The following is a 20,357-nucleotide window of genomic DNA, read 5'->3' as shown; positions in this document are numbered from 1 at the left end:
GCACGTAAAGTATTTTTGCCCAAGCATGCATCTGTTGTGCTTGTCCAGACATTTTTCAAAGTGGACATCATCAGCCCTTTCTGAGAAAGATTCAAGGAACACCAGGTCCTTGGGAAGCTCTCATCTTCATGGTCACAGTTGTTAGGGTTGTTGCTGGTGGTTTCATTTCCAGCATTAACTGTTGAAGTTTTAGAGATAGCTCCCTCCTTCTTAGAGACTTGCTATGACCCCAGGTTTAGCCTTACATGGTGGTGAGTTCTGTACAGTTTTGACTTCATCGGTTGTCAGCATTATACTGCGTTCTCCTCTGTGGTGAAGCAAACTGAATGATCACTCATTAAAACTCCTCGTGGACTACAGCACACACAAAACCTTAACAAAACATATATTGATGCCTGATACACTGTCCTTTCTGCCCCCTTGAAATTCTCTTGGGCAGCACTTCCTGAATAGATCCCCACCTTGGACCTGCACCTTCTCCTACTAAACTGTGGGAATGGCTGCAGTAGTTCATCAAATCTGGCATTTTTGTTTCCATTTGGTATTTCCTTTAAAAGATGTTGGTAGGGGATGCGCATTTTCCCCCACCCTTGTATAAACGTCTTGTTATAGGCCAGTTATTTTTAATTTCCAGGAGGAGCACATGGAGGGAGATTTGTTGGTGATCTTCCTCTCTGTTCTGGGTAAGGGAGGAATCTTCTTGCCTTTTAACTCAACTGTACTAGATATAATCATTTCAAAGTGGGACAAATGCAAGGTTTCTAGCTGTCTCCTCACCTGTTCCCTACATTTTCTGACACTGTCAGAAGATAACTTAGACGTTATAACATATGGTCATAAGACATGACTGTTACCTTTTACTCTAGAAATCCAAACTCCACGAGTAGCCCATGCAGGGGAAAATATCACTTTCTCTGTGACTGTTCATACGAATCTCTGGCTTTGTAAAGTGTATTTTTGCTTTACAGGACACTACAAGACTGGAAGATGAATCCCTAAGGGAAGAGTTCCTGGTCTGCGAGTTAGATTCACTGAATATAAAATAATAGCTCTCAAAATAGATTTGAAGTTTGTACTGTAGCTGCATGATTTGTTTACTGTGCTCATTTGTTCCATTCTTTAGGTTTGAAGATGGCACAGTCTCTTTTCTTGATATCATTGCTCTGAAACATGGATTTGATGTTCTGGAAAAACTCACAGGTCAGTTAACATAACTCTAGTACTAAGAGTGAAGTTCCAGATTTGTACTCAGGGCACAGATCTGATCATATTTCCTAAGGCTGTAGTTTAATTTTCCTTTCTAGTTTTATTATCCATGTTCATCAGTGTGAAGATCAGACATCAGCATAACTGGTTTACTCAGGTCTTGTGTATGGGATTATTTCAGCCTGGTTTGGAAAAAACAAAATATGCAGACTGTTCTCCAAAAGTATACACGCAAGACTTGAGTACATCGAGCACATATAGTCTGCCCCACACTCACAAAAATGCAACAGGAAAATAATAAAGTAGCAGAGCTACATCCTATTGCAACTTGATGCAGTAAGAGTTCCCGCTGTGTGTGAGGACCAGAGAACTTGGCCTGGTGCAGAAAAGCCATTTGGTAACACAGATTCAGAGAGGAACTGAAAAAGAGAGTTTAGAGTACACCTCAAAGCTTTTTGTTAAATAAGAAATATAGTCCCGCTGTGCAGGTAGCTATCTTAAAACAGCAAACTTGCCAGACTGTGACTTTTCACAGCAGTTTATTTATGTCTGTACTTTGACACACTTTAGTGGAAAGCAGCATTATGTTGTTGGGTTGTTTTTTGTCTCATTTTGTTCTCTATTTGATATAACTTAGCATTGTAAGTCTTATGGAAATTCCCAGAAAAGCACGTGGTTGTGAAATTTTGGTGCAGTTCCTGAGTCTTGAGGTGCAAAGTGAAAGGAGAAGAGACAACAGTCACAGGCTGCAACAGGGGAAATTCTGACTGGGCATAAAGAAATAATTTTTCAGGATGAGGATAGTCAAACACTGGAGCAAGTGCACAGAGAGGCTGTCAGTTCTCCATGCTTGGAGATGTTAAGAATTTGACTGGGCTCGGCTTTGAACAATCTGGTCTAGCTTAAAAGTTACCCTTGCTTTGAACTGGAGGTTGAACTGGATGACCTCAGAAGGTCAAACCTAGATTATTCTATGATACTCTTAACTACCGAAGGGTAATGCCTCCCTCCAGGCAGAAGACATTATAATGCAGGCTGGGGCATATTGAGCTGTGAAGAGTGGAAGACAGACCTTTCCAGGTACTGCTGAGGGCATATTCGTGCAGTAGAGTCTGTGGCTATGTGCAGAGCTAACTACATCTGAGACTTATAAACGAGCTTACAGCCTGCCACGTTGATCTTGACTATGGTTTATGGAGTTGAAATTCTCCAGTCACACTAAGTTTGGGAAGGTCGTGCAAACCTGGCAAAGGTCTTGTCGCATTGGACTTCTCTGGGAAGATCATTTTCATGGCACATTTACTACCTGGGATAAGAGGCCAGTGCAGGCTTTTTATCTTGCTAGGGAGTCTCATGACTTTGAAGTTCTTTTCAGTGGCTCTCCCAGTTTGAGTATCTTTGAAGCCCTTAACATGGAGCTAACGTTAAAGTCCAAAATAAAACTTTGAGCACATCTTCAAGCCAGAAGTTCGATGTGAAGGGTGGCACTCATGTGCCTTGTTGACTCCAGGATAGCCTGCTCATCACCCTAAATGCACAGCCTCTCTGTGATTGCTGCCATGGGTCAGTGATTCTCCTGAAAGGTGCAGGAGATGACACCTGGCCAGGGAAGCTTGCATCACTGGCTGTGCAGGAGGCTTGCACCATGGCATGCGTATACATGTGGAGTATGCCAAGTTAACAAAACATGTTCCTGAAATACGTGTTTCCTACTCAGGTATGTGCACAGTTCATGTGTAATGTCTGAACCTCCCTTCTCCAGTGCATTCTTCGATTTCCTATACAAAGGCATAAAGTGCATTGTGAGGTAAAAGAGACCCGTGTCCAGAGAGACACTAACTGTATTTTTCAGGCTGGTATAATTTCTGCTAGTGTCTGTGGAGGTTTATTGTCAGAATCTGAAGGATTCAAGATTCTTCCTCACAGAGCAACACTTCTGCGAGGAGTATTCTGTTAGATGCTTGAGCTCTTGGTCATGTGGAAATCAATAGCAGAGTTTTCATCCACTTCAACAGGATTCTGACTGAGCCCCAACAAGGATGTTTTGCTTTATGATGCTCCATATATAGACAATGGATCAGTATATGTTCTTGTAGTATAAAATGCTTTTGAAGAATGTGCAATCTTAAACAAACGCATTTGCTTGTAAAGAGGGACAACTGCCTTGGTTTAATGTGTAGGACCATTACCTGCCATAACAGGAGAGCTGATGATAGTACCTCCTCCATTGCATTTCTCAGCTGTCCAAACCTCCTATTGGTACCTATTTCAACTAAACAATTGAAAAATCTCCTGATAGTAGACTGAGGGAAATGCTTAGCCCTGAGCCTGAATAAAGTGGATAGCAGTGGATGAAAGAGTAGAATAATGAATAAATAGTATGTTGAGACCTTTCAGTCTTTATTATTGCTTTTAATTTGCCTTCTGACCTATAGCAGTGATGAAAATCTAAGGCAGCTGAAGTGGCTTGGAATAACTAGTCGATGGCGTTCCCCCCAAAACTGTTATAAGCTGGCCTTAATTCTGGGCTTAATTAATTTATTGCTTATGGGGGGTTGTTTGTTTGTTTGAAAATGTTTTAAAATCTGGATTGAAGTAATAGCTTTTCATCTCCAGTATCTGATTAACTTTATTTTTCTTTAACACTCATCAATATCAAGCCTAAATGGTACAAATAGCAAAGCAGATGCATTTATACTACTTTGAAGGGAATATGGTGAATTGTTGTATTTGCTCATTAATAAAAAATGCATTTGACCGTATCAACACCATATTTTTTCTCAGTATGCTTGAATAAAATCATTAAAAGCTTTTTATGGCGCTCTTAATCACATTGGGAAGCACTATGGACTCCTGTCTTCTGGATGCTAGAAGACTTCTGTAGATGTGGTGAGAAGTGGGCAGGCTGGATCAATGGGCCAAGGCCAATGGTATGAGGTTCAACAAGGCCAAGTGCCGGGTCCTGCACTTAGGTCACAACAGCCCATGCTATGCTTCAGGCTTGGGGGAGAGTGGCTGGAAAGCTGCCTGGCAGAAGAGGACCTGAGGGTGTTGGTTGGCAGACAGCTGAATGTGAGCCATCAGTGTGCTCAGGTGGCCAAGAAGGCCAACAGCATCCTGGCCTGTATCAGGAACAGTGTGGCCAGCAGGACTAGGGAAGTGGTCATCCCCCTGTACTTGGCACTGATGAGGCCCCACCTCCAGTACTGTGTCCGGTTTTGGGCCCCTCACTACAGGAAAGACATTGAGGTGCTGGAGCGGGTCCAGAGAAGGGCAATGAAACTGGTGAGGGGTCTAGAGAACAAGTCTTATGAGGAGCAGCTGAGGGAACTGGAATGAGGTTGTAGTGAGGTGAATGTTGGTCTCTTTTCCCAAGTAATAAGGGACAGGATGAGAGGAAGTGGCCTCAAGTTGTGCCAGGGGAGATTTAGATTGGATATTAGGAAAAATTTCTTAATTGAAAGGGTTATCAAGCATTGGAACAGGCTGCCCAGGAAAGTGGTTGGGTCACCATCCCTGGAGGTATTTAAAGACATATAGATGTGTCACTAAGGGACATAGAATCATAGAAACATAGAGTGGTTCGGGTTGGAAGGGACCTTAAAGATCATCTAGTTCCAACCCCCCTGCCATGGTTTAGTGGTGGACTTGGCAGTGAGCTTGATGGTTGGACTCGATGATCTTAAAGGTCTTTTCCAACCAAAACAATTCTGATTCTATGATTCTAAGTTTAGTAAATGTGCCAAAACAGTAATGTCTGTTGTATGATGTATAACAACATGTCTATTGAATTAGCTTCACAGAGGTAGTTTCAGTAATTTTTGAAGAGTATTTTCATTGATGTATTTTGACTGCTATAATAACCTTTTTTTTTCTGATGTCCCTTATTGCACAGCTTGGATTTCACTAGACAGCCAGCTTTCTTGAAGCTGAAAATTGCTATGTAAAAAAATGTGGATGTGGCTTCAAATTTTCAGATTTATAATCCTTTCATAAAAAAATGAAAAACAAAAATATAGGAATATTTCTATTTTCAATTAAAAATGTCTTTTTTCCACAGTGCTAAAATGTAGATAGGTAAAGAGAGATGAGAAAAAATTACAGGCTGAAAGAATAAATGGAAAGAAACCTATACTGAGGAGAAATCTGAAAAATGAAATAAAAAGTAGTTTTGACAAATATTTGCATTTTAAAGCTTCTGAGCTGCTGATGTAGCCTAGGTGCTTTGGTGGTCTGTAGTCAAGTTCTGGAGTGCCCCACTGAAAAGCAGAAGTGCCAGCACCGCCGCCTTATATCTACAAGAGACCAAAGTAACTCACAGTTATACATAGTGGAAGAAAAAATTGAATTCTGTAGAAGATTTTAGTCACCACATGCTCCACGAATTTTCCACCAAGTCAGGCTACTCCTACACCATTATCTGTGGCCCCAGATGAATTAATCTTGTGTTCCAGTTAAGTAGGAAATTTCAACATCTCCCTTCATGGTAAAACTTATGTGATTATGCCCACGTGGATGATCATGTAAGTACAAAAATTTCTACGTGGTGTGTTTTTTAGTTAGAATTTAATCATACAGAAGATAAATCAAACAAGCACCATGCAAAGGTGATAATAGAATGTGTGGCTATGGTCACGTTTGGGTTATTCCATCATGAAACGCGTTTTGTGTGCCAGCTCATGAAAGCTACTGTGAAGGGTGACTTCAGTGCTCCAGCTTCCTCAGCCCCGTCAGCGTTTCCGGCGGCCCTTCCGTGTTGGCTGTGAGAGCAAGGCTGCCTGGGAGCCTGCAGTGTAGCACCAGCGCCTGCAAAGTGGGACATGCTGTCCGGAGCACTATGGTTACCTTTCCAAAGGTTTAGCTCTTCAGTTTGTATAGGCATTGAATATATCTGTTCCTGGCACGACCACTTCAACAAGAGACTCAGTACTATGCAATTGCCATTTTCCCCTCACTGTCCTCTTTTCTCCTGCCCATCATTGAGAATATGGGAGTTTTGTAGGTTATTTAATTTCTGTGAAAGGTCCACTGTTCCTTTTGAACAGAGATTATTGGCATTTGTGTGCATACAACAAAGCCGTTGCATGCTGTAGAAACAGTTCATAATCCAGAAGGACTGCAGATTTGTTTTAGTCCACTTAATGAATATTTCTTCCACTTTAACTGTCAGAGTTTTCAGTGGCAAAATGCACTGTCAGTTGTGAACCACTTCTGAGTCTCACTTTGCTGCAGCTCCTGGAGTACTTGCTTTGCACTCCCCCAACATAAACAATGATTCTCATTCTGGGTTGGAAATAGCCTGGAGTAGAAACAAGCAGAATGGACAAAGTATTGTTATTATTAATTGTGTCCTTCTGTGTAATAAAAGCACTGCTGGAGCTCTTTTGGGATGTAGCGTAGCTGGATTGTACTGGTGTAATTATTGAAGATGGGGAGGGAGATCACTAACAGAAGGTAAATCAGAATTTCAGTGTTAGGCAGTGTTGTGAAAAATAGAGATCTGTTTCTGAGTCTAGTATCATCTGACTAAATTATTGACCTATTTCAACTTCCATTTAACAACAAGGCGTATTTCATTCCAGAGTTACATCATGATGTGTGTATGTGTGTGTGTGTAAGCCATTTTCAGAGGTCTTCTTTCTTTATGATTTTTAAACTTAACCTTTAGCTGGTATGTATTTTTGTTAGTAATTTTTTATCGGTTTTACAGATGATACTAAGGTACATAATTTGCAGTTATGTTAGAAGGAGTACTTTAATTATAACGTCTGTTCAGGAAACATTAATTCTCTTCACAAGAAAATATAATACGTATTGGAATAAATTTTAAGATGCAGACTAAATATCCTAAGGATGATTAATTGAAAGCTCTTTTTAAATTCACTTTGGATGTTTGATTGGTTGTTGGAGAGTAAAAATTGTGTTGGCTTTCTTAAAGGGAATTATGCCACACAACAGCCAAAGCGAAATACAGTGCAGGATGCTAATTGGTGAGGCTAACTTTGATTTTTAACTTGGCCTTTGGAAATTTTGGGATGTGTTTTTCCCTGTTATAATTTTTACCATCCTCTGGTACATCAGGAACTCGTTGCAGCCAGTGATGGGATATTGGGCAGTTTGCATTTAGTGGTACTGCACAGATTCTCATGTGTCTTGTGTTTAGATACTTAGGGTTATGCAAATCATCCAGTTTAGGGCCAGAAAAGAATTTTGTCCTCAATCAGATTGGCAGGGATTACTGGGATTTCTTCTCCTGTGTGGAGTTCGTGACTGCATCCTGCTGTTGCCTGGGCATGTCACCTAAACTTGGACCCTGGGTATTATGCTTATGAATTTTACTGCTTTCATCCTTGGTGCTGCTTTCATTCATAACTTTCATGGATTTGGATTTTTTCTTTTAAAAATCATAAGATTAAAGATGGCGTTAATACATGTGTTCCGGCTGGTGATATATAGGTGTGTTGGAAGTGGATGCTGCATTTTGGCTGACATTTATGAAATTCTTTATTTTAGGGGGAAATTATTCCCTTACTTTAAGAGACAGAATGAATGATTAATGGAATTTTTTACTTTTTCAATGCCAGCCATTTGCCACAAGATGAACTTTAATATAAAAGAACCTGGGCAATTTGTACTAATCTCACCTCACTGATCATAATTAACACCTTCTTTAACTGTACTGCAGAGAGAGTTATGCATTGTTGTTTGGGTTTTTTTTCTGAATAAAAATGTTTGATGAATTGACAGCGGGGAGAAGATGCTTCATCCACACTCCAAATATGAAAATATGGATACACTGCAGAGAGGGCATTTTAAATTCTGGCAGCAGAAAGAAAAGTTTGACTTATAAATGTGAAGGGAGAGCATAAGAGCTTAAAATCCAAAGGCATTCTGATTTCCAGATAATGACACTACTGGTATGTCAAAAGACAAAGATCTCTCCTCTCCTTTCATGGATTTTTATATTTCTGTCTCAAGATAAATTTGGTTTAAAGAAAAAACTAGGAAGTTATTTATATACTGCTAAGAGTTCTTGCTGGTTCTCTTAGCTTTCTATTGTGACTTGAGTAATGCAAACTAGACATCATTTGTACCATTGAAAGCAGAGCAGAACAGCTAGAGCACGATTTGAGAAGCTTTGAAAAAGTGAGTTACCAAAAGAAATCCTGCCAGAGCTGCCTTTGCAGACCTTAATCTGTACATGAGGTTTCTTTCTGGAAAAAAACCCTGCTTTTATGTTTTGGGGGTTTTTAATATGCATTTGCTAATATTGATGTGAATTGCATTCACAAACTGACTAATCTGTGAAGAGGCCTAGGAAAGAACCAAAAAAGTAAGAGTAATTCCTCAGACCTGTAGAGATAACACAGGAAGAGGTAGTACAGGACATAAATGTCTTGGATGTTTTTGCATAACACAGATAGAGAGAGAAATATGCTTCATAGGAACAGAAAGAAGGGGAAAATGTCTTTATTATAAGCTGAGCTGATGAAGAAAGAGTGCAGCACAGCTGACAGAAAGCATACTCTTGGCAAGAGATAGTTCTTCTGTGTTCAGACAAAAGAGTTAACAAGACTTCTGTGGTGAAGGCATTTGATGGCATCCAGTGTTACTACTGGATGTAGGGGAGGGATTTGCAGCAGAGTCTTTTCATGCTTGTGAGACTTCTGGGAAGAGGAAGCTGGGGCAGCCAATAACTGGGGGATCACCGCAGGTGCTTTTGCATTGGCTGTGGCTTGCCAAGGCAAGAAGTGGCGGGGAGCGTCCGTGTCCAACACTGACAGGCTTCTCGCTCATCCAGCGATAACGGAACTGTTGAGGTCTGCAGTTACAGAGAGACAACTCCACTTATACTGGAAGGTGTTTTTTCTGCCTTATGTCAGACGGTTGTTGTGAAACTACGCCCTGACCTACTGATGAATCAGAACTCCTCCAGACTAATTACCTGCACTTGATCACTTTCAGGTTTTCAGCAGGAGGTTGCATTTCACTGTGAGGACCTCACCTGTGTGGGCACTTGTGAATGCTCCCATTGAAATCAATGAGACCATGAAAAGAAGGCTAATATAAAGGCCAGGGAACTAGGTGAGGACTGGAGAGACTTGAATTCCTTTCCTTGACATCAAAATTTACTTGAGTTTTATTAAATCACATAGATACTAATCTTCAGGGGAGCAGGGAGTTAGGTAACTAAATGTATTTCCAGATCTGCATTTAGTCTCTACTAGGATTTGTCTTATGTTGCTGTCAGCACCTATGCCTGAGATGACCATTGAGTTTCTTATTGCCATCAGTGGAACAGACAGTACTTCACCAGCTTGATCCCTCTGACTTTTTTCGGAAATTTAGGATGAGAGGAGTTACACCCAGGAATACCAGGTCTGGTTATCTGTTAAGGGAGCTTAGATGTTAGCTTAGTGTGGTATTGGACTTTTACATAGCTTTCCTGCTAATGATCCATTTGGGACTAGAAATCTGAGCTGTCAGCTTAGTTGAGGTGGGAGTAGTGTTTTGGGTTTTTTACCTTCCCTTGGATATGCAGCTAGTGTTGTGCGGGACAGGTTCTGCATTTTTTGTGGTTGAAATAAACCAGTAAAGCAAAACAGGGAATGTGCTGGAAGAACCCTGAGGAGCAGGAAGGCTCAGTGTGCAGTTTTCTATTTGGGAAACCTTCATCTGTCTATTACCCTATGAGCGATTTCTGATTTGCAACGTATATTTCGTGCTTCAAATCCAAGCTTATTCAGGTGGGTGTTGCTTTCTCTGAGAGGGAAGGGCTCACAGTCTGGCAGCAGACAAACTGTCTTGCAAAGGCAAGAAAAATCTGTCTCCAGGGTGAGAATCTCCTAGTCAAAAAGATGTCTTATGTAAAAAGTGTGTAGGTACAGCTGACTTAGAAGTCTGTGATCATTTTCATTTTCAAATGACTGGTTAAAGCGGATTAGGAGGAAAGAAAGCTCAGTTGGTTCTTTTGCATCAAAAGAAGCCGTTGTTGGGACTGTGGTTAATTTATTAGGAAAGACATGCTCAACTGAGCACATATTTGCTAATGACTGTAGATGGAAGTAAAACAATTAAGGAATCAGTATTACAAAATGACCAAGTAGGTGAGGCACTCTTGTGCAACTGTCTGAAAGCACAGACAAGCGCATACAATGTATTGGAAGGCAAGTTTGAATTAATGGATGGGGCCTGCTTTTTTTTACTGTAGATGCAGAATCTGTTCCCAGTTCTGCCTGAGGTAGCATTGTGAAATCTGTCACTTTCAATAAATAAAGTGTGAGAAATTGTGGTAGCCTACATCAAGAGAGAATGGGTGTAAGACCCAACTCTTCCATAAAGTCTGTGGGAGTATTAACAGCAGTCAAGAGTAAAGCAGCTCTGATCCTCTGGTTCCTAGACCGCTCCAGCATCGCTTACACATGGCTAAAGGATATCTTGGAGAAGGAGTGCTTTCTGTCTGTAATACCTTTCTCCCTAGATCATTTTCTGTGTCAGATATAGTTAGGATCTGAAGGAATTGTCATTTTCACTACAAAGTTGTCATTGTCATTGCTAAGAGATAGAGAACCTTTAAAGTCCTGTGGGGCCAGAGATTTCAAAGGAGAACAGAAGCGAGGGCTTTTAGACTTGGGTGCAGACCTTCCTAAGACTTTTTGCTATCTAAATTGATTGATTAGGTTAGAGTTCTTGTTATCCTTGGAATACCCTTTTTAAATGGGGAAAAAAGATAATATTTTGCAATTGTATTCTTAAAACCTGTATAAGAAATACTCAAGAATTTTCTCTGTATAGTTCTACCTAAAAACCATCATTGAAAAGGAATTAGAAAATAAAATTACACATAAATTAATGCCATTACATTTTAAACAATGTAATATATTGCTAATTAATTTTTGCCACACCTTGATATACTAACAAGGAAATAAAACGTTACCTTGTGGATACTAATTTCCTTGACTGATACATGAACAGTTTTCTTACCAACATGCACCTGGAAAACGAACCCTGACAGGGTGGTAAAATAAATTTAGCTATATGAACAACTAGAGCACACTGTGATTAGACAAGGGATCAGCATTTTGGCATTTGCAGAAGGTCTGGCTGGCATTAGAAGGGTGCACGTCAGCCATCCCACGGCAGATCTCAGTGTCCCGTTCTAGTGCGCACTGGCTACCATGGCAAGGATTACCTTATTTCATTTATTACATTTTTAATTTCCTAGCTAACTGGATCCAGCTGTTTCAGCCCTTCATGCAACACAGAGATTTTATGCTAAATCCAAAGGGTCTAAATTAAAGCGAAAGGAAATTTGCATATTGTGTAAAACTCTACTTGTTCAGCATATCCAGATTATATGGTGCTAATCACAAACACTAGATAGACTAAATCCTCTCGAAGTCACCCTGGGGTTAAGTCAAATGCTTTACACTCTTTGACACATACCCATGAAATATGTAATCAAGTCTGTTTGACGTCCTCTCCTAATTACGTGTGTGTATTTTAAGCAGATGCTTTTCCAGCTGATCTGTGCCTTTTGAGATCTTTTCTTCATTATTAATCAGAAAATCACGCTGTATGTTAATGGCAAGTGCCAATTATGAGAAACTAATATTAGTTTCTTTGCTTAGAAGCTGTGCTTTTGCAAATAAGACCGTTGCCAAATAACATATAGATGTAAAGAAAATATAAGAACCTCTGAATGTTACCCATCAGGGGCATAATTATTCTAACATGTACTGTGCTATTTCAGCCTAAAACTAAAATTTATTCTTCCACATACTGATTTATTAGTTTGAGGAGAAATGGTAAGCAAAGAAAATTCTCTGTTGGAAGTAGGAATGGACTGCTTGTTTTCACAAAAGCTAGAATTTAAACGATTAAAATATTTTTTCCCCCAAGACTCTACATTCATAACTTCTGTCGAGAACATTAATATATAAGGTTAGCCTTTCGTGGATTCTTACTCAGTGAGATAATATCAGGAGACAAAATTAATATTTAGTTAACTTGGGAGTCACTGAGTTTTAGGTAAATCCAATTTTTATTGTGACAGTGTAAGAACAGTCTTCAGAAATTGTTAGTGACCTTGTTGGTTTTACCCCTGCTCTTCAGCTGAAGGATGCAAACTGCCCCTTGCATTTTGCTGAAGTTTTAAACTTAGTATGTTCCCTTCAGTGCGTTTAGCAGAGACATCTACTGGCAAAATGTTAACTAGCATTCTCTTCCTCGGTCCTACAATGCCATTTTTTACATCTCTGAAGGGAAACCTGCTAATAGAGAAATAAGTACTTTGAAGCTTTTAGATGTACTGGAGCATTAAATCTATCATGTGTGAAGAAGCATTAATTAGTATATCAACAGATACAAAATTAATAAAGGCAAAATAAAATTTTCCTGTTGTCTGACTAAGGTTACTTCCTGTTGAACTACTACGCTAATTTTAGCAGAGATGTGTGTATCAGAGAAGAGAATAAAGGAGTTTATGATCCATTGTAGATGAACAGGACTAATTGCAAATCACATGATACTTGTGGTTAGTCTCCACTGATTTTGATTTAGTCAATATAGAATGGAAAGAAAGAAATTACAGCATTTAATCAGAAGAGCTTTTCTGCCTACATTGACTGGTTTCATGTCTAATGCTTGCTCCACGCTCACAGTTTATTTTTTTGATAAGCATTTACCTCAGCTGTCAACTTTGCCGAGTTCTTAATGTCTCTCAATAGAGCTGTTCTAGGAATGGTTTCAATGTTTCTGCATTACCTGCTGGAGTTGTGGTTTAAACGCTTAGGGGCGGTCAGTGGTGGAGTGAGCAAATATGTGGCACTTGCACAGGTGGAGATACCAGCAAGTCCTCTTTGGGCTCAGGCCCTGGAGGAGCCCCCAGGAGTCTGGCCAGCAGCCCTGCCTCTTCTTCTCTGGACCAGCCTCAGCAGCCTCCCTGGAGACACCCATGTACCTTGGGGTGGGCACAGCCTTGTGGAGGTGGAAAAGCAGAACTGAAATAACACAGATGATTACATCCCCTCAGGAAAAGGTCATTAAATATTTAAAAATCAGTCTTTGCATTTTCGGGTAATCTGTGGATTCAAGACACTAAGAAGCATCTCATCCACCTAGTTAGAGTGGGCATATTTTCTCACAATTGCTTCTACTAAAATGTATTTTAAAAAGCACTTGCCTTCTAATGTTTGTTTTTCAGGGTACAGTTGAATCATTTTAAAAGAGATGAGTCCCTCTTGCAAGAGGCCTGGTACAACAGTGAAATTTTTCAGATCAGCTTTATTCAAGTAAAATGTCACCATTCTCTGAAGTAAATGTTCACTGAACCTATTTTGATCATTTCATGCACTACATTCATAAAAGTATTAATTTAGTTTTACTCTAGGTTTATATGCGTTTGTAATGGCCATTTCAGGTCTGTCATGCTCTCAGGTCTATGTGTGCACCTCACCAAACTCCAGATTTAAGATCCAAACATCTGCTCACCCATATCAGATCACCTATTACCCCATTTTCATCCACCTCCTAATTTCCATGACAAGAAGACTTCACTGGGCAAAGGATCTCCACTTGTGAGCTGCTTTAATTGCAAATGCTGCAGTTCTATGACAGCTGGAAAAATATTTTTGTAAGTTTTTCCTCTGCTCCTCCTTTCTCCTTCCCTCCTTTCTATTTTCTTTTTTTCCTTTTATCTTTTTACTTTTAAGAGCTTACAAGTATTTTGTTAACACATCTTACAAATTGTGCTCTACTATACTGAATTTAATACCAACATTTGAAATTGGTTGGTTTAACTTGGTTGTTGCTTATGGTATTTTATCATAAGCGTGTTGTCTCAAGCTGATGCTAAAATTTCCATTTTATTACTGTTTTGACCAAGAATTGCTACTTCTGGTATTTTATTCACATTATTAATTGAAACCCCAGGACACTAAAATTTCTGCCTAGTTTCTCCTTTAAAGTATAAACTTCCAAATCAGCTTGAACTTTGGCTACCTTCCTACTGAATGCTTCATAGGATTTTAAGGCAGTCATAAAAATCAATTTATTTTGTAAGTATTAGGCTAAAGTCAATTATACTCTCACAAGTAGCCACAAAAAATGGTGCTGAGCAGGAAAAATTCTGCCAGAAGGTAGTATTTGAATAAAAGATACATTCCACTTTATAAATTGAGGGTACAGAGATGTAATAAAAACTTCTTGGGTTATCCAGTCCATGAAAACAATTTGATACTCTCTTAAAAAATAAGGACTGAATGAGCAGATTTCTAATTTCAATTAATTTTATCATTAATAGTACACATCACAGGGATTTAGGGAGATAAGATCACTAACACTAATTTTCTCAGCTTAACTACGTCAGCCAGAGGACTTCCATTTTTTACAGTAGAGCAATGTTGGCAGAAGGTCTGCTTGGTTGTACGTAGTTATTTCGCTAAGCAAACTTGGTTGAACTATCGTCACGAGAGCTTGTGTAAACCCTTTATGTTTTTATGTATGATTTTGATACCATGAACACACTGGCAAAACCTTTAAGGAATAAAAAGCTATTCACTCCTGAGTGTCTAGCAACACAATTCTGTATTTCAGGCATGATGTTTTAAGTCAGTGTAAAATAAGGTGAAAATGCCACACTTCTAACATGACAACATGCTACACCCCTTTTCTAATTACAGCACTGTGCAAGGCAACCAATACTCATGATCCTGTGGGGAGTCCTCACCCGATATAAACTCATATTTTATACTCATATTTTAATGATATTAGTGGAAATATGATAGTTGACACCACCTGTCCCTAAATCTTTGGCCAAGATCATGGAGATGCTGTTTGAAAAGCTGCCATTTATAGGTGGGTTTGAGAAATATCTTCAAAGTACTGACCCCTAACAATTGAGCTAGTTTCACTCCTTGGACGTGGCTAAGAGTTCACACCATAAAAGAAATTCATCCCAGAAATCGAAGGACAAGGCTGGGGATCAGAATTATTGAGCTGGTTTTATTTATATAACCGATTTTTTGTAAGTTTTGGCAACACTCTAGAGTATGATTTACTTTCTATACCATATAAAGAAAAATTGGAGTAAATTGATTCTAGATGAGTGAGCAGATGACAGGGTAGGTTGGATGCTCAGAGTTACGTTGTGTTTGAGCCTGTTTTGAGACAGAGGAGGATGTCTGTTTTGAAAGGTTTCTTTTTCAATATAGATCCCATAATCACAACAATAGTTGATTTTCCTTCTTGTGACTATATGTTATGGAGTGAAACTCAGCTTCTAACTAGTAGAGAGCCTGGGCCCAAGTGTGAGTAAGCTGCTTTCTTAAAGTATACCAAAAATTATGTTATGTGGGTAACTGAAAGCAACAGGCCAGTGCCTTTACAGAGTGCTTCCAGACACCTGTTTTTAATTTCTTACATTTGTTTTTCCCTTTTTCCTCTTCACATTAGTGGCAGATTTTTTGTTGTTGTTTTTTGGAAACTAGGATCATCTCTGTTCATGGAGGTGTTTTCAACTATTTTTTCAACCTGATTTCATTTAGAACACATATAATTGGATTTTTTTTGTTTTAATTTCTTCTCCACTATCTTTATTGATTCAGTATGAGAATATCTACTTTTTATTTTTCTTTTGGGATAAATGAGATGATCTTCTAGAGGGATGTGAAACTCAGTTAGATTTCACTTAGGCTCTGGTTCACAAGATCTGCTAACTCACCATCATCACTGCTGATTAAGTAATTAAGAGATTTCTGTTTCCAGACAGCCACCCAAAATCTTGGCCAGAGTTGGTGCCTAGAGGCTGAGTAGTCGGTGTACCTACTTCTGAGCTCTGGCAGTTTGCAGCCCAACGTACTAACCTAAGTTTCATCTGCTTCTGCCTTCGTAAATAAAAATCATTAAATGCCGTGGCTGAATGCTTGGATTCAAAGTCCCTGTCAGGACTATGGGTGACGGTTACAGAGTTTGCCACTTCTGGCTTATAGCTTCTTCTATAGCCAGTGTGTTGAGTAGTCTGACAGAAGCTGCTAAGCAGATGCTTGAATTTCATATCAATATAATCTAAAAAACATGAGTCAAGTCCAAAGGTATTTGAGACATAGAATCTCCCATAATTTTATATTAAGATTATATGGGTGGAGAACAGAAGCTGTGTGGACTATCGCGGAGAGTAACATGGAAAATACTCAAGTGCCACCCTATAAATCAGTTGTTTCTTATAATCCAAAATATGTAATGCAGTCTTGATTACCTCATCACACAAGTACGTCCACAGAATTGGAGGGTGCTCAGTGATGAGCAGCAGCACAAAAGAGTGCTCACATGAATGGAGACTAAAGTAATCGATGGCATCCTTTAGGGACGTGTCTCTGCTTATCAAAAAAAAAAAAAAGGATGCTTGTGTGGATTTAAAACCCTGCTTAGCAGAACACACAATCTGTATTTTCCCACATGTGTTTGGTTTTGCAGTGTTTGCTGTGTTTAAAGCATTCCCATAGTGCCTCCTGTTCCTGCTGTTCCACAGGGCCATTGCTATTCTTAGAAGGAAGTCACCAGGGGAATTAAACCAGTGTTCAAGAGAGGGAGGGGGGAACAGGAAGAGAAACTGTGGGGACAATCCAATTGTTCCTATGCCAGTTAATTCAATAAGAACAGAAACATTAAAAGGATTTGGGGGCTGCAAGCTGCTGTCGTACTGAGTAATTTACCATGTGTGCAAAAGATCAATGAGGGGTCCTTGAGCTAGCCAACATGCACTGTTGAGCTGGGCAGTCGAACTGCTGGGTGCATCCAGTTATTAAGGAAAACAATGAAGTTCAAACTGCAGAATATCTTTTTCTTGATGTGTGTAATTCGTCTGGATGTTTAGATTGTGCTAGTTAAATTGTGAAAAATGTAATGCAAAGATAATAATTACCCAGTTAAATGGGTTGACATGTTTCTGTTAATCATTCTCATTAAATTATTAAGCCACTTATCTATCTTTAGCACTAACATGCACTACATGACTAGTGGACATTACATTGACAAAAAATCTAGAAGGAATTTTTAGCCTTTTCGAGAAGTATCAGCTGAGCAAACTAGATAGCACTGTGCATCCATCATACACTGATAATGCAAAAGGTTGAACCAGCCTCACTGTTACTTGAGCAGCTATTTTCTTTAAGGTCTGCAGGATTTGACCCAACTTCGTAAGTTTTCTAGAACAAACCATAAGTTTTTCATTACATTCTGAGATTTAATAACATTTCTATATAGGTAACAGTATTTTGTGTGATTTGCAACTATGCTTTATCTTTTACACTGTAACAAGCTAAAATATAATGGATGATTTTCAAAGTCCTGGTTTTCACAGGCTTCCAAATTATTTTGCTCTCCAGCATGGAAGATCTTCAGTCATGCTGTAAGCATACGTGTAGCATAAAGGGTAGTGAGAAGGGTGTGTGCCTGGCTTCCTGACTTGTGGTTGGAGTGAACTGGGGAGCAGCATCTGTCGCCAGCTAATCATAGAATCTTCATGGTTGGAAAGGACCAACCATACACACACAAAAAAAACCCCCTACAATCTCTGTTACTAGAGCATGCCCTGAAGTGCCACATCTAGACATTTCTTAAATACCTCTAGGGATGGTGACTCAACCACCTCCCTGGGCAAGCCATTCCAGTGCCTGACCACTCTTCAGTAAAGTAATTCTTCCTAATATCTAACCTAAACCTCCCCTGCCGCAACTTCAGACCATTTCCTCTGGTCCTGTCATTATTTACTTGGGAGAAGAGGCCAACACCCACCTCTCTCCACCCTCCTTTCAGGTAGTTGTAGAGGGCAATGAGGTCTCCCCTCAGTCTCCTCTTCTCCAAGCTAAACATGCCCAGCTCCCTCAGCCTCTCCTCATATGACTTGGTCTCCAGACCCCTCACCAGCTTGGTAGCTCTCCTCTGGACATGCTCCAGCACTTCAATGTCCCTCTTGTACAGAGGGGCCCAGAACTGAACACAGTACTCGAGGTGAGGCCTCACCAGTGCTGAGTACAGAGGCACGATCACTTCCCTACTCCTGCTCTCATCAGAGGATGAAAGGATCAGGCCAATGGCTGCATCCAGCACAGAAAGCTGTAGAATGGGAAAAAGGAAGGTGATATGCCAAAATACTTACAATGCAAGCCCAGTTGCAGGGTGCCATTACATGGGAGTTATTTGTGTAGATCTCATTATGAGGTTAGATATTTAGTGAGTTGGATTTGCCAGGTCTGTGTTGAGCTCATGGAAAAAATGATTATTTGCATTATGTTCCTCCTTCACTAATTTATTTGTATAATAAAAAAAATCAAATCTTCCCACTTGTTTCTGTTCTAGTATCATAGAATCATAGAATAGTTTGGGTTGGAAGGGACCTTTAAAGGTCATCTAGTCCAGTCCTCCTGCAATGAACAGGGACATCTTCAAGTAGATGAGGTTGCTCAGAGCCCTGTCCAACCTGACCGTGAATGTTTGCAAGGATGGGGCATCTACCACCTCTCTGGGCAACCTGTTCCAGTGTTTCACCACCCTCATTGTAAAAAATTTTTCCTTACATCTAGTCTAAATCTACCCTCCTTTAATTTAAAGCCATTACCCCTTGTCCTAGCGCAACAGTCCCTGCTAAAAGGTTTGTCCCCATCTTTCTTCTAAGACCCCTCTAAGTACTGAGAGGCCGCAATAAGGTCTCCCTGGAGCCTTCTCTTCTCCAGGCTGAACAGCCCCAACTCTCTCAGCCTGTCCTCATAGCAGAGGTGCTCCAGCCCTCTGAGCATTTTTGTGGCCCTGCTGTCCTATGATGGGGCTGAGCCTGAGGTATTGGGTCACAGCTGGGAAAGGTGCCTGTGCTGTTGTGCAGTTCAACAAGCTCCTCTTTACACTCTGAGCGCAGGTACAACTGGTTCAGCAGAGCAGCTGTACTTGGAATGTGATGCTGTGTGTTCTCCTGGGTTTCCATTTCCACTGTGACTTTGTGTTCATATTTTTTCCAAGAACAGAAAACGAGGGTTTCCTGATAGTCAGTTGGTGGAAATGTGATCAATGGGAGTTTCGGGATGGTATAACAAAGCAAAGGCGATTCTCAAGTGCTGCCAAATGATCAGGGGGCAGGAAATATGTCAGATATTCAGATTAGAAAACTGATGTTAAAAAGTGTAAGAGTAGAGGCAGTATTTTTTGTTTAGTTGTAGTTTTTGTTGTTTTTTTCAGCAAAAACTTCTGTGGTTTGATGCTCATAAAATCTAAAAGCAGCGAGGGACACAATTAACAGATTGCTGCGATTTGTGAGGTGAAACAAGAGATGAGTTTGACTCATGGGTTTTAGTAGCCCAAAGATATTTTTATGTCATCCTGTTTTGTGCTTGTGATGTTTGACAATAGCTCTACAGCATGAGATAAAATGCAGTAAATTTTCTGCCAGTGCGTGAACTGCTAGAGAAAGTCTCTGGGAGAGAAGAGTGTAACACAGAAGCAAAGGGCAAACAATGCCAAGGGCAAGTAACTCCAGTAGACATCTCAGGCATGTGGTGTTTAGTATAATGCATTGTAGGTAGAGCAGCTGCTGGGTAGCATGACGGATCTGAATAAAACCTAGAAATTAAATCTGTTACTATTTCCCTGTGTTCTTATTTAAAACATAAAGTCAGATCATCAACTGATGTAAAGTGGTTTATGGCCTAACAAAATTAATGCAATTAGGACGACTGAACACGGTTAGGAATCTGGCCACTAAAGTCTACACCCATCCTGTAAAAACAAGACTGAATTCCCATTGTTGCATTAAGCTTGCCTAAGCACCATGCATCATCCAAATGGCGAGCAGTGACTAAGCAATGTTGTGTTTTAATGAATATTCAGGCGCAGATACATCATTTTATTTCTGTTGGCTTTTTAATTTTCTAATGCTTTTTCAAGGTCTGTGCTTTTGGGAGGGGAAGGGAGACGTTTGCTCTTAGAGGAAAAAAAGGCACATTGCCATTTCATTTCTTAGTAGAGGTTTGTAATGCGATTACCAAAATGTGAATAACAATCAAATAATGTAGAGGCTTATTCCCTATGGATAGCAAAAATAAATTTCAGTCAAATGTTTCCGGCAGAAATCTCAAATTTGTCATGCAAAGTACTTCTCTGCA

General features: G+C 39.9%; 1 protein-coding gene across 1 annotated transcript in view; it reads left to right on the top strand.

Moving 5' to 3' along the window:
• Positions 1-20,357, top strand: part of MOCOS (molybdenum cofactor sulfurase) — a 224,782-nt gene that overhangs the window by 119,409 nt on the left and 85,016 nt on the right. Inside the window, exon 5 of the mRNA XM_063326280.1 lies at positions 1,124-1,200. Within this exon, the coding sequence (XP_063182350.1) occupies positions 1,124-1,200 (77 nt within the window). The remainder of the gene's footprint in view (positions 1-1,123; positions 1,201-20,357) is intronic.

This window comes from Chroicocephalus ridibundus, chromosome 2 (genome assembly GCF_963924245.1).
Source record: "Chroicocephalus ridibundus chromosome 2, bChrRid1.1, whole genome shotgun sequence".
In the NCBI taxonomy this organism is placed as follows: domain Eukaryota; kingdom Metazoa; phylum Chordata; class Aves; order Charadriiformes; family Laridae; genus Chroicocephalus; species Chroicocephalus ridibundus.
This window is presented reverse-complemented; position numbering and strand designations above follow the sequence as displayed.